The 14,999-nt window shown below is 43.2% G+C and overlaps 1 protein-coding gene across 2 annotated transcripts in view; it reads right to left on the bottom strand.

The window, feature by feature from the left end:
* RBM47 (RNA binding motif protein 47) overlaps positions 1-4,557 on the bottom strand; it is a 151,067-nt gene extending 146,510 nt beyond the window's left edge. The window contains exon 1 of one of the 2 annotated variants that reach the window (XM_077878860.1): positions 4,242-4,557. In XM_077878860.1, coding sequence (XP_077734986.1) covers positions 4,242-4,303 — 62 coding nt within the window. In that variant the 5' untranslated portion in view covers positions 4,304-4,557. The remainder of the gene's footprint in view (positions 1-4,241) is intronic. The other variant, XM_077878857.1, reaches the window with a different exon arrangement.
* Between the last annotated feature and the right edge of the window lie 10,442 nt (positions 4,558-14,999).

Here is a 14,999-nt window from a genome sequence, read left to right as displayed (position 1 = left end):
CTGAAAAAAAAAAAAATCTTCTTCATTTTATTAAATACTCTTTTTTTCTTTTGGCACGATGTAAAATGCTTTACAAAAATGATTGAGCCAGGTCTCAGCGCTCTGAAAGGTAAATATTTTTATTATAATTTTTACAGGTTGGCATTTCCTTGGTCAGGTAGGGGCATCCTGTTCCTGTTTCAGTGCACAATGCCCCACATTCATTGTACCCCCACCCACTGCCCATTGGCACATATAGTTAACTCTTGCTCACCCACGTGTGGATTACCCATAGTTTCTGGGATCAAATTGTCTTTCTCCCCAGGGGATTGAGGAATATGAGTAAAATTGACTATTAGCCAAAGCAAAGCACAATCCAGAGGCTAAAACTATGAGCAACTCCCCTTTCATTCAACATGTACACACCTGGCATTTACCATGGTCTTGGCACTGGGCCACCATGTTCCTAAGAATCACAAAAGTACAGCACCCCCAAAGACAAATATCATGATTTGAGGAGGCTGGAGATTTTGTGATTAACATGAATGGCTGTAACTTATAAATAAGATATTTTGCACTACCAGGAATCTGCTGAGACTAAAACATTGACATTTTCCCAAAAATCACAAAGGGTTTTCAGGGTTACCCCAGCACTTTGTTTTCTCCTGATGTCATCTCTCTTAAATGGCCTTCGAAAAAGCAGAGATAGTACTTTTGATTTCTAAAATGACTCCACTCTTAAGACATGATAGGGTTTATCAAAAGAGCAACCATAAACTACAATCAATCATTTCTGGCAGAGTATCAGTTTACGTATGCTCTGTATTTCACAAACACATAAACCACGTACTTCTAAATGTACCTACAAATCATTTTTGCACAAATGAAATTCCTATGATGACAACAACTGAATATTCACAACAAAACAGAATGCTCGTTTTATGCTCATATGCTATATAAACTGAGCTGTGATTTTTTTTTTCTTCTGGGTGTCCTTAAACCACAGCAGAAAGTAGAGAAAAGACAGAGTGGAACGCAGTAAGATGGATGCGAGTTTCTTTTGTAATCAGTTTACTTATGGTCCTACCAAGGGATATCTTGAGCCCATTCAAATTAGCCATCTATTGCAGTGTGCTGGGAACATTTCAATTACAAAAGGGGGGGCAGAGGTGAGCCTCAAATTCCTATGGTTGCCAGTTCACCTGCCACGGTTAGAGGGCATTAATAAATCTCCATGGGAGCTTTCTGGTGAATTCCATGTTACCAACAGTGTTGGGAACTCACCTGTTTCTTGACCGTGTACTCCTCCAGACACTCTCTCCCCTTCTACTTTTCCTAGAAAATTCCTCCCTCGCCCCTTTTTCAGGACAAAATAGAAAAGGTTCTAAGAAGAAGGGACACATCAACTGTAAGGGGAGATGATCTTGGCCCTCAGTCTCCTCTCCCCCATACAGATGCCAATAGAAACGAAAGGGAAGCAACTCTGAGATAAGTAGAAACCACCAGAAATCAAGTGCAGACCACCTTGGGAGAGTTTTCCTGATGAGATGGTTCAGACCACACACAACAAGTGGCAAGGCGCCATTTCCCCCTAAATCCCTCCAGCCTGAGGTGGTTCCAACAACTCGAGGTGGCAACTGAACAATCACCCATTGTCATTCCCACCACAGTTCTCTCCTGGAGAATCTAAGGCCTCCTACCTCATAATCCAAGTCATTCCTGCCTTGCCCCTCTTGAAAGTCTTTTTCCAGTTGTTCTTTGAGGCAATTACTCCAAGCAGGTGGTTGTTTGACTCACACGTCTCTTACAACACGAAACCAGAAAATTGACAGCATCATAAGACACAGAAACAGCTCCCAAGAGGAAAACTATATCTCTTCATCAGACCAGTGGTTGAGACATGCCAATAATCTCTAACTCGGAACCATTCTGACAACCACTTTCAAAACTGCAGTCACGTCTTCCTAGTAACTCAAATGTTCACACAAAATCTAGATTCAGGCAAAGCACATCCTTTTTCTAAATCTTATGAATCCCAAACCTAAGCCCTCGTCAGAGTAAGTTTTTTCTAGGATCATGCATCCTCTGGGAAAACCTAATCACCGTTTCACTTGAACCTCTTGTCCATTTTTGAACTCCCCTACACCTATTCCTCTGCCTGTTCCTGAAAAACCAGAAGGGCTTGGAAATGTGGAGCTGGAATCTTGTCTGAAACAGGCAAATACTTTCCTATAGCAGTCAAAGCTCAATCATCTATCTGAGACTCTTGATCTTAATCTTCAGATCAAGAGTAGGATTTGGAAAGTAAATGCGTTTGTGAAAAAAATAATAATTTCATCTACTTTAACCTTCTAATCTTTGTTTAACTTACCTAGAACAGGTTCCACTACTAATAAACCAAAGAGAACAGTCCAATCTGAATATTCTTATCATGTGAGGGAAAAAAAAATGTGAGTAGTCTTAAACACTAGTTGGAGCAACTATACAGGACTCGTGTCCAGAAGCACAATTCCCTTGCTTTCTCTCTTGAGTCTATCTTCGGTGTCACCAACTGTTTTGGTCAGAATCTTTCCAAAATTTAGCGCAGAGCAGAACAGGAGGGAATCAAAAACAATATGTTGACTATTAAAACAATAGAGTTTGGAGTATAATGATAATGCCATAATTTCAATTCTACAAGTTTCAGAAAACTCACTAACCAAGAGGAAGCTAAAGTGTCTTCAAAATTTAACTCATTTTTCCACATACGTTCAAAAAAGACCCTTGAACAGATGAATTTAGGAGTAGCCTAGTCAGGTAAAGAAGCATGACAGACAGGCTAGCAGCTTTGTCGTTGTCAGCTTATTTCCTCATTTAACAACTATTGAACGTTAATAACGAAGCTAGGCTTTTGTGAAATTTCTGATTCCTCATTCTCCAGTACGCAGTTATTAAGACAAAGAGGCCAACAGTACGCATATCAGAACAGGGTGAATGAAGGATAAGGCGGACAAGAAAAGATACAAAAACCCACATTTCTTTCTCTTCTTCGTCCTGTCTCACTTTCAGACTGAGATGGTTTTGTTTCCCTCCAAGATTTCAGATCATCAATCTGACAAAGATTGTTTAAATAAATAGCAACACAAACTCCCACAAAGCGCTATCTCATTGCCATATCCAAGAGGTTGTGTTTTCCGCCACTGACAACCTCTCACCGTTTAGAATCCAATGGGCACCTGCAGTCCTCAAACGCTCTTGGTCTGAACACAGTCCTGCTTAAAACTGTGGCAACTTCTTCACGTTTTGGGCTGTCAACCCTTTGCTTTTTTGCTCCCCCAAAAAACGTGTGTGACTCTGGCATTAAAACTTTTAAAGAACGCTTTTTTTTTGCTAAGTGAAATAGGTTAGAGAAATAAAGAACACATTTCTAATCTGCATTCCTGCTAAAGACAAACGAGTGAGTCATTCAGATGCCACTACACTAGAAAAAAATTGCTTGATTTTTCATAAAAACCAGTGTGGCCTATAAATAAATACCTTGAGGACACTATCTTTCTATCACTTTGATAAGCCTCTAGAAAGAAGCCACATCCCCAAATGTCCTGGGACAGTATCCAAGAGTAGATAAACTTTTACCTAATTTAAAAAAAAATAATAACTTATTTATTTGAAAAATTCCCACGTCATTTATTTTAACTGATTTCTTAAATATCCGGTGACTGGTGACTCGTCAGCTGTCATAATCCATCAGGCCTACGCTTTTACACAGATTCGATTCCTAACTTTTAAACAACTAAGCCCCGTGCTCAGTGTTACCTTTGGAGGTAAATTACTGCAAGAAGACATTCCTCCTCATTCCGGCCCCCCTCACCTTAACACTTAAATGAGATAGATGCCCGCCCGAATATTTCCTCAATCTCACTTTAATGGACTGATTCTACAAGTCACCTGTGCCTCTGCATGGCCCAATTATGTGTTTTCAAAGGTGGGGAGGGGAAAAAAAAAATCTGTTTCTTGCATGGAAGAGGTTTCATCACCAGAGGAAACATGAGGGGGCTGACTATATGATTTTTCTGCTTTTCCAGAAGCTGACGCTTTTAAGATCCTTTTTTGAAACCATTTCTTTCCCACTAAATATATCAGAGTTTGCACGGAGAGTGTTACCAGGAGATCAGAGCTGAAGAGAGAAAAAGTAAAAAAAAAAAAAAAAAATTTCCAAAATTGGGACCCTGACCTTCGGGTGCAGGGAAGGTAGTCCGAGGGATTGGCAAAGCCCACCTTACCTTTGCAAAGTATCTGGAGTCGCCCACTTCGGAAATGAACACCATTCACAGCCCCGAAGCATCGGACACGGCTAGGAAGTAACCTACAACATCTTCTCGGCCTCCCTCTTTTTAATGTAAAACCAGAATAAGGAGTGTCCAGCTACTCCCCGCCGCGCCGCTTAAAGCAACAGATCTGCGGAGGCTGAGCTCCCGGCTCGGGGCGCTCGGGTTGGTCGCAAAGCCCGCGCCCCGGACACCCGCGCGGGGGAACTCTCGACGGGGCCAAGTCCCCGGGCGCCGGCTCCTCCCCGGCGCGGAGCGGGAGGCGGCAGCGGGGACCCGAGGGCAGCTCCCGGGGGCGCGGGGGGCGCGCAGTCCCCGGCGGGAGCGCGAGCCCGAGCCCGAGCGCGAGCCCGAGCCCGACAGCGCGGGGTGCAGCCCGGGGGCAGTCGCCGAGCCGCCCCGGGAGCCCGGCGGCGTCGGGTCCCGGAGCTCCGCGCGGTGGCCTCCGCCCTCCTCCCGCCGCCCTCCCCCAGCCCAGGCCATTCGCCTCACAGTAGCCAGGTTGTCTCTCGTCTACTCCCTTCCCTTAAACTCACCAAACCAGATTTTTACTCCCAACACCGGCAACTTCCCGTAAATCTGCACTGAAATTTTATCCTGCTCGCTGAGCCTCCGCTGGCGAAAGGCCAGTGCAACATTCCTGTTGTTTTAGGAGCGCAGATACCTTGGCTGAAGGTTACCCCCACCCCACCCCACCCCACCCCCACAAAAAAAAAAATTTTTTTTTTTTTTTAATTCTGCCTGGATGGGAGAGATTTGGGGACTTCAGCAGACAGACTCCTCTCCCCGCTCAGAAAGTCCCATCCATCTCAGGCATCCAGAAACGGCCCCAGGAGTGGCACCTGCTCCACCTGGGGACGTCTGTCCTCCGACGTCGGGCCCCCTCTGGGCTGATCAGAGAAGCGAAGCAGAACCATGTTTGCGGAATAAGGAACCTGCTGTGGAATCACGAGCCTCCCAGCACCAGCCCCCCCCCCCCCCCCCGTGCTTCCCCCCTGGCACCGAGGTCGCCGGGGCAGGTAGTGTCCCCGCCAGCCCCGCGGCGGGCCTGCAGCCGGGGGACCTCCCGGAGTGTCCTTACCTGGGGCGCCGCAGCGCTCGGGCGGGCGCAGGAAGGAACGTCACGCGGCCGAAACCCTGACCTTTGCCGGGGCCTTCGCAGCAGGGCCTGGGGCCTGGGCGCTGCTCGTTCAGAAGTGGCTCATTTTAATGCGCCCTGACCTAAAGTTACAGCTGGTTTCTAGAAAGGGAACAAAAAACACTGCCTTTAAAAACAGCGGCCAAGCCCTCCCTTAACCTTGCCTGATCTCTGGGGAGTTGGCTCTAACCCCCACCCCATCCCCATCGCAGAGAAACCCGCAATCTGGGCCCCACCCCTCCGCGTTACCTGTTTATACAAGAGTTAAGGAGCCTCACGCATTTCAATAGAGCGCTAAGCCTGTTTGTAGGCGCGTAACCGGCCAACAGGAATCGAATTCTGTGACTAAACAAACTAGAAGAGGAAGCAGGCACCACCAGGAACCTAAAACGGAGTTGTGATTTCGGGTTGCAATGTCACCAACTGAGAAAAAAAAGAAAAAGAAAAAGAGTAGTTTCTCAGTGGGCTATTTTAATCCAAAAATGTTTTTTGCTGGTTAAATGAGTTAGTACATACGAAGAGCTTAGAACAGTGCGTGGCACGTAGCTAGCAGCCACTATTATTATTATTATTATTATTATTATCATCATTATCATCATCATCATCATTTGCATTTGCATTTGTACTGTGGCTTTTTTTCGGAAGTGGAGACGGCATGATCCGAGGTAGAAGTGGACTCCAGACCCAGCACGGCTATTCCCTAGCTGTTAACGCTGCGAGCAGGGTTTGGGGTTTTTTGTTTTTGTTTTTTGTTTCTTGTTTTTTAACTTCTCCCAGTTTCTGGAAGATTCCGATGATGAGAGTTTTGCCCACAGTCTTACACTGTAGACAGTTACGAATACAATGGAAAGTAAAGCTTCTGTAAAGGGGTGTCCAACTGATTTTTATCTCACTTAAAAGTTGCAAGATTGACAAACTACATGGAGATAAATTGGCCTGTGCATTCCACAAGTTCACTAATAGGAAACCCAGGACCAGCAATCAGCCTCAGATGTGTGCTTCATTCTAATTTAAATTTAGGCACTTCATTTGCTGTCTGACCCTGGGAAAGTTACTCATCCTGTTCAGTTAGAAACCGATGCAGGCCAAATAATGGTCTTCGCCATTTGAAAAACAGTGTGAAATCGGGGGAAATAATTTTAAAACTCCTCATAAATATGAACAAGGGATTATTGAAGGCCGAAAAGTATGATCAGTGCTGATGCGACACCCTTTTCCCTCCACTTAGCTTCACCTTGAAAGAAAGAAATCACCACCCCTTTTACATTCATGAGGCCCTTTGTGCTTTACCAAGCACTTTCACCCACCTCATCTTATCTGATCTTACAGATCAACCCTGTGAGCTACTTTACCCCCATTTTGCAGATGAAGACACTCAGGTCCATAAACCATTATGAACCATAATGAACCATTAGTTCAGGGTTTCACTGCACAGTGAGACCAGGACTAGTTCCCAATTCTAGTTAAATCTAAAAGCAGAAAAAAAAATATCTAAAAGCAGCATTTGCCACCTTTAGGAAAAATGATTCCTTAAAACCAGCAAAGAATTCTGAAACATTTTAGATTCCTTTGGGTTTTATTATCTTCCCTATGGGGGCAAGATTTAACTCAGATCAGTTAAACATGTTTTGGGTTCATTCCTTGTCAAGCAGGATGAACTAGCAACAGCTGGCAGTGAGAGTACATGGAGGTTCTCTTACCATCTCTAAGAGTTGACCCTGCCAGTCACAAACAAGGGCCCATGATCTTTGGACAGTGTAAAAACTGCAACTCTACGTTAGCCTGGATTTTTCTTTTTCAGAAGTGTCTGGATTGTGATCTCAAGAACCTTTCACTGTCAAGGATGATCAAGAGAGAGCATTCTTGGGCTTACTGATTTTTCCACCTGAGAACAGGATTTTCCACAGGAAGCACTGGGCCAAAGCCTGGGGAATCATGACCAGGAATAATAGAGTGTGAAAGTGTGGAGGTCAGTGACTGCAGATGAACTGGGCTGGCATCAGAGAAGATGGCCCTTGACAAGGCACAAGTCCTGGAAAGAAGTCCTTATGGCAGCTCTGAGTCCATTACTTTCTCTCAATTGCTGCCTGGCTGTTCCACTTCTTCTTTCTCAGTTTTGCCCACCACCACCCATTAAACGGTTATAATATTTGTAACTACTTTCCACTATCCTCCCCAGGAGTACGTGAAAATAAAACTGACTCTTTAAGCCACGGGCTATAACAAAAGAAATGTCAGCCAACATTATTTTTTCTTTGTGGCTGAGCCCTGATGCTTGATGATGATGATGATGATTATTATTATTATTATTTTTAATTTTAATTCTCAGGCAAATCCCAGGACCCCGGGGTATTTTAGGTTTGCAGACCCCTACATTTTGCTTTCTGCTCCCATCTTTCCCTTCTGCCTATGAGGCAATGTGCTAGAGTGAATGCAAACAGCATAGAGTTTGGTTACTCACAGATCTGAGTTTGAAGCTCAGTTTTATGCCAGCTATGAGGTGCTGGGCAAATTGCTTAACTGCTCTGAGCTTCACAGTGTCTTCATTTATAGCTAGCACCTACCTCCCCAGATTTCTTGAGTGGTTAAATGAGAGGTGAAATCTTAGCACAACTCCTGGCACATGTGGGTACTCAAAAAAAAAAATGGTTATTTCCTTTTGTACCCAGAAAAAACCTAATCCACAGCTTACAAAGGATCTTCCTGCCCATGTTTAAATCTCAGGTCAAATAACATTATTCCAAGAAACTCTCATCAACAGAGGCAAATTGAAGGTATAATAATAACCACTCATCTCCATAGCATCTCCAATGAATATTTTCATCTTTGACCTCCTCGACTGCATGAGGTCAGTATGGGTAAAGCACAAATCATTTGTATTGCCCCATTGATCAGAGGGGGAACCTGAGGTTCTTAACAGTTCTTAAGTTGTTTCAAGTTGCTACAAAGTAGCAAAGTTAGGTTTCTACTGCTTTTTACTCTTCCCTAGGACTAGAATTGTGATTACTTTACTGGAACAGACTCAAGTCCCAGAAGATGGTTTTAGCTCACAGTTGCAGGGAGAGGGCCAAGAGAATCTGCCCAGAGTATCTGGACACTTCTCATTTTGGAAATCCACAAGGAACCCCATCAAGGATCTGTCTGCTATGAAAGTGAGGTATGCTGACCCTATGGAAATCTGGTTCTGTGACAAACACAAGGGTGGCAACAGAAAGACGTTGGGCTTGAAGTCCATGAGATAGAAGCTTGTGTCCTGGCAGTGATACCTGTCTCTCTAAGCCTCAGATTGCTGCTGATGGCACATACCTATCTATTGGGCCATCTTGAAGATTAAATGAGATGATACACATAAAAGCACGGTGCTGGACATAAACTTGTTTTTAATATGTTTTTTTCTTTTTTTTTTTAAGAAAGCGAGAAAGTATGAGTGTGGGGGAGGGGCAGAGGGAGGAAGAAAGAGAGAATCCCAAGCAGACTCCATGCCCAGCACTGAGCTAGACACTGGGCTCAGTCTCATGACCCTGAGATCATGACCTGAGCTGAAACCAAGAGTCAAATGCTTAACCGACTGAGCCACCTAGGTGCCCCTCAATATCTGTTTCTTAAAGACTAAAGACTATGTACTAAATAAAACAGTGCAGCTGAGGCCTAGATGATGCATGCAATAAATAAATGTAAAGAGCTGAGAATAATCCCTGGCATGTGATTGCTGTTTACTATTTGCTATTGTTGTTATTATTATTTCTTCATAAAGCAATTCCCTGTGACCATGGTGAAGTCACAGTAAGCAACTGACTTTTGGGGAGGGAGAGGTTTCTATTATCTATTTCTTATAAGAGCTGAACTTTTAGGTACCCTTTTACAGTATGAAAAAGGGCAATATCTTTTAAGTGGTTTTACTTTCTACCTGTTTCCTTCATTTCCCCTAATTTTACCTGAAACAGAAAAATTACTGCTGAATGGGATACTAACCCAAACTTTCTGTTGAGGCTGCTATCTTTCCCAACAGAAATTATTCAGAAAATAAACCCTATTTTGATCTAGAACATGCAACTTTACCCAGAAAAACCACAGTTTTCATAGCCTCCCCTTCCTTTATATGGTGGCTACAAGCTACCCACAGAAGAATTTTTGTTTAATCTTTTTTCTCTTCTCGTTTTTATATAAAATCTGCACTGGATCTAATTTGTGCAAATTTAAGACACATTATTCCTGGGCACACTTGAATGCAAATGATTTGGCCCAGCCACTAAGTCTAGAACACAGTCGTCAGCTCATAGGTCAAAGGATGAGGGACAGCCCCTGAGGACTCTGTCAGAGGGGCATCTGGGTTTGTGGTCTCCATGCCACACTACAGGAGGGCCCCTCACTGAATTTTAAAAATGCACTGAGCTCACAAAAAAGGGAATTAAGTATAGCAGGGGTTCCCTCTACACATTAATCTCAGAAGCCAAATCCTTCATTTTGAGAAAGGCCTTCAATACAAGGAGTCCCTTGACCTTCGTCCTTCCTGCACAAATAGCTCTGCCAGAGCCAGCCTCCTTAGACTGAAGGCTTTTCCCACCCCACCTGCCTGCTGAGACAGAAGGAACACGAAAGTCAATTATAGGCCCCTTAAAGGCCCACTCGAGACCAAGAAACGGTTTTGTTATGGCAACAGATGCTGTTAATTCCTTTATATCCCTTTAAGACAGATTCCCCACCAGAGATCTCCAGACCTCTTTTTATTTCATAATGGAAAACAGCCTCACATTAAGAAGCTCAATCATTCAGCAATAACTTACCAGAAATGATTGTCAACATAAAATTACTGACGTTTATTAAGTGCTTACTAGCATATTTGCCAGATACTATGTTAAGTACTTTACGTGTATTAGCTATTTAATCTTCACAACAACCCCATAAGATAAAGACTGTTGTTACACCCACTTCATATATGAAGAGACCAACATGCAGAGTAGGTATGTGATCCTGCGGAAATCCCACAACTAGAAAGTAGCAGGGCCGGTAGGTCTAGAGCCTGTGATCCTCACCTTCTATGGACTCACAAAAGATTCTATATATGTCTATGATTATTTTATATATGTATGAATTCTGGTAGTAGGAATGCCACCCTAAAGCCTGTATCTGGCACATGGTAGGCACTCAACAGCGTTTGTTGAATGAATGAATGAGTGAATGAATGAATGAATGTGGAAATACATTTGAATGTTATCAGTACTTAGAAGCATGTGTCAAGAGAAGTAGGGTTTAACTCATTGAGAGTCTGAGATTTAGGGTCATATTACAGGGTGAATGCAAGTATGTTTTCAAAGATATGGTTAAAGTTTAATTTGACATATACTGCAGGGGATACTTTATAGGACAGAATTAATTGCAGATGTGGCTAAATTTATTGACCATAAAAGCCATGTAGAAATAAAGTGAATATTCTTACTTTTGTCTGTTGTTTCTCTGCTTGGAATACCCCTGTATATCCATCCATTCATCCACACATCACCAGTATAAGCATAGTAAGAACCCAGTCTGGAACCAGCTGCCTGAGTCTGAATCCTGTTTCTGCCACCTACTAACTATGTGACTGTGGGCAAACAACTTGACTATCTAGTGCCTTAACACTCCTCATTGGTGCTCACCTCATTAGGAGTGTTTGAAAGATCCCATGCATTACTGTAAATGGGGTGCTGAAACAGCACTGGGCCTTTATAAGCCCCATGCAAGTATTCTGTTACTATCATTCATCCAACCATCCATTTTTTATCTAATAAACATTTATCAAGTACCTCCTATGTGTCCTGTTCTGTGCATCACGCTGAATATAGAAAAATAAATGAATGTGGTCCTTATCTTAAAGGACCTAATATTCCATAGTGACAGGTGAGCAACCAGCCAATGGCCTTTCCGTGTTGCAAGCCCAGGAAGTTAGTGGCGGTCTAACTTAGACTTGTTCAACAAGTATTTACTGAGTTCTACCAAGAGTCATGCAATGGAGATGCACAGATGAACAAAAACACAGTCCACTCCCTCACATTAGAAGAGATATATATATATATATAATAAAAGGGAGGAGGTCAATAGAGGTGGAAGCAAAATACCAGAAGGAACCCATTAATTCTGTGTGTGGAGGAGGAGGAGAGTAAGAGCAACTTCCTAGAGGTGGTAACATTTGAATGAAAAATGAGAACATGAAGGGGAACTTCATGAACAGTAAGATGGGGGAAGGGTGGCAAAAGCATTTAGCATCTGGTGTGACTGCAGCCTGGAGGTGCAGAGTGGGGGCAGGATTTTGCAGCTGGCAATTGGGGGTTGGGGCCAGATGGCTAAGAGACTTGAAAGGAGAATGGCTTTTATTATGGGTGACATGATTTTGAACAGGAAATCGATACAATCACCAGTGTGTCTTAGAAAGAAAACTCAAGTACAGTGCAGAGGATGGATTGAAGGGGAGGACAACTTGAAAGCAGAGAAACTAGTAGTGAGAAAATGGCAATGGTTCAGGTAAGCGATGACAAGGTCCATAGGGCCACGACTGTTCAAGAGACATTAAAGATGCTGTGGATTATCTCATTCCACTCTCCTTCTTGTACTGGCAGGCTGGAAAGCTAAACACTGTATTTCCCAGACTCCTTTGCAGTTCAAGTTCCAAATGGAATGTGAGTTCACCAATCCATCTGTGCAAGATTTGAAAGGTGAAAGTGAGGAAGAGGCCAGTTCGTAGCAAGCCCAGGCATAAACATGTAGAGTGTTCCTGTGGCAACATCCCAGGGTGCTGCTCTGGCTTTGTAGCTAGGGCACAGAGCACAGGGTACAGGGTACAGGGCACCTATTCTTTTCCTGGCGTGGAATTAGAGACATATCGTGTCTAACATGGCCATGGTCACTTTTTGATCCCAATTGCAACAGAAGTGGTGTGTCCCTGAACCACCACTAGTGGTGGTTTTCTGATTCCCAACCTTCCTGGTTGTGGCACATGCCACAGCTTTCCCGGCAGGCCAGCTCTGCAATGTTCCTATGGGAGTCATACCTCAAGGTCCAGCTGAGTGCCTACTCTTCCAACAGTTGTGTAAGTGCTTCATTGCATGTATAAAATCCCTTTCTGCTTAAAACGGCTAGAGTGAGTTCTCTTGACTAGAGTTGAACCCTGCCTGATATATTGAATAAATAGAACTGAGGGAGAATTTGATGACCAATTGAATGTGATGAGGAAGAAGGGAGAGAGTAGCAGTGAGAGGAAGAGAGGAGTCAACAACTTCCAAGGTTTCTAGCTTCATGTGGTCATCAATCAAAATAGGGATTTGTGGAGAGAGGTGGAGATCTGCAGGTGGCAGAGTGGACCATCTCACAAGTTGATTGGAACAAGTGCTCCACAGTGTCCAGCTACGGGGTGGACAGTTGAAACTAGGTCATTACTGACTACACAATAGGGAGGTGGAAGGAGATTTAATATTGAACCTAAGTAGATTTTTACTGCAATGCATCATTGACCCACACCTTCAAGTTCAATTCTTGAATGAAGACTCATATAAAATAGCAATGGTGGATTTAGTGAAATTCATACACACTTACCCATCTGTACCTAGCAGCATTTTCTCTCTCATGTTTTACTATTCAGAAAGCTCTCTTCTTGGTACTATCTCCTTTCTTAACTTTGGTAAGACTAGTGAATTTTTTCTTTTTAGAATGATAAGGACTAATATCTTTCTTTCAGTGCCTAAATACTGCAGTATTACTCAAATAAAATCAAATTCTAACCTCAACTGATTATTTTGGCAATGACAGCCAGTCCATGGGCCAGTGACCCACATTACTCCTCCATTCATATTAAGTATTTCATTGTTTTTTTTTCAAATCTGGACAAGTAGTAAGTTGTCTTTTTGCTTTGGTTTGGTTTGGTTTGTTTTTTTAGCACAGTGGCCACATTTCTAAGGCAATAGAAAGGTAAATGGACCTCAGCCCAGCTCCTTTGAACTCTTTGGACAAATAATAGCCTGACATTGCAAATTCAAGATGGGAACTTATGTATTCTGCTTTTACAATAAAGCTCAGGGATTTACACAATTGTCATTAAATGTGTGCCTAAGTGAATCAAATAGTGAATCTTTTTTTTTTTTGTTTTGTTTTTTTTGTTTTTTTTTTTTAATCTTTCTTAATAGGTATGAGGATTGGAGGGAGAAGGTAGAAGTAGAAGCTTGTGCAATCTGTTATAAAAGCACCCATTTTTCTATTAAAAAAAAAAAGCAAAAAGGACCCTTGGTAAGACTTCAAGATGCATTTGAACATGTTTTTATTATAACATTGGTGACAGTTACAGTGAATTAAAATGCAAATATTTGTTTTATTGGATTATGAACCCCTTCCTCAGAGTGCAGAAACTGTCTTATTGGGCTATATTTTCCCAGATTTAAGTAGAGGTCCTGAGGGTAGGCACTCAAGGAATATTCTCTGAGTGACTGAAGGAAGTTTCCAAACTAGGGGTCAAGGCACAATGTTTTAGTTTTTTTTTTTTTTTTTTTTTGTAAAGATTTTATTTATTTATTCATGAGAGACACAGAAAGGAAGAGAGGCAGAGACACAGGCAGAGGGAGAAGCAGGCTCCTTGCAGGAAGCCCGATGTGGGACTCCATCCCGGGTCCCCAGGATCATGCCCTGGGTGAAGGCAGTGCTAAACTGCTGAGCCACCTGGGCTGCCCACAATGTTTTAGTTCTGGCTCTGCTTCAGTTTCCTCAGTTATGAAATGAGTTTTCAGGCCTTAGGTTCTATTACTCCTTTGAAGGGCTTCTTACCCATAAGAATGTTTTTTGGATCCTTGATGGAAAAAGATACAGAATCACTTTTCCTAAAATGTTTGAAGTACAATACAATATTTAATGAATTCAATTCGGTTGTACCTACAGCGGGGGGTGGGGGGGGTGGATTGAATGTGACCTCTAGAAGTTCCTTATGAATTCTGTGGTGGTGGAATCCTGTTAATTCTCCTCTACCTTGGGACGCCTGGGTGGCTCAGTGGTTGAACGTCTGTCTGCCTTTGGCTCAGGTCATGATCCCGGGGTCCTGGGAGCGAGTCCTGCATCCAGTTCCCCATGGGGAGCCTGCTTTCCCCTCTGCCTATCTCTCTGCCTCTCTTCTCTCTCTGTGTCTCTCATGAATAAATAAATAAAATCTTTTTTAAAAAGTCTCCTCTACCTTAAGATCTGGGTCAGAATCACTGGGTGTGGAGCACCATTCCAGAAAAGATTTTGGCTACTGAATGCTTTCTATTTTCCTCTTGTTTACCATCAGAATACTTCCCCTTTCCATGGGGATTTTCTGAAAAGGTCACACAGCCACTTCAGAAAACCATCCTCTTGCTGAATGACAAGGATAGCCTCTTTCTCTGGTTGGCAACCAGAAGCAACTGCTGTCAGATCTGGGCAGAAAGCAGGGCCTACACGACGTAGTTGGCCAAACCCAGAGGGAAAGTCCAGCCTCCCGTGATGATACTAGGACTGTGGCAAAATGTCTTCTGTGGAGGTGACGACTGGGCAAAGTTCCACCGAGGCCTTCCTGAAGCAGCAAAGACTAGAAGGAAGCACCT

This window comes from Canis aureus, chromosome 2, assembly GCF_053574225.1.
Source record: "Canis aureus isolate CA01 chromosome 2, VMU_Caureus_v.1.0, whole genome shotgun sequence".
Lineage (NCBI taxonomy): Eukaryota > Metazoa > Chordata > Mammalia > Carnivora > Canidae > Canis > Canis aureus.
Note: the sequence above shows the minus strand (reverse complement) of the source record. Positions and strands in the feature narration are given on the sequence as shown.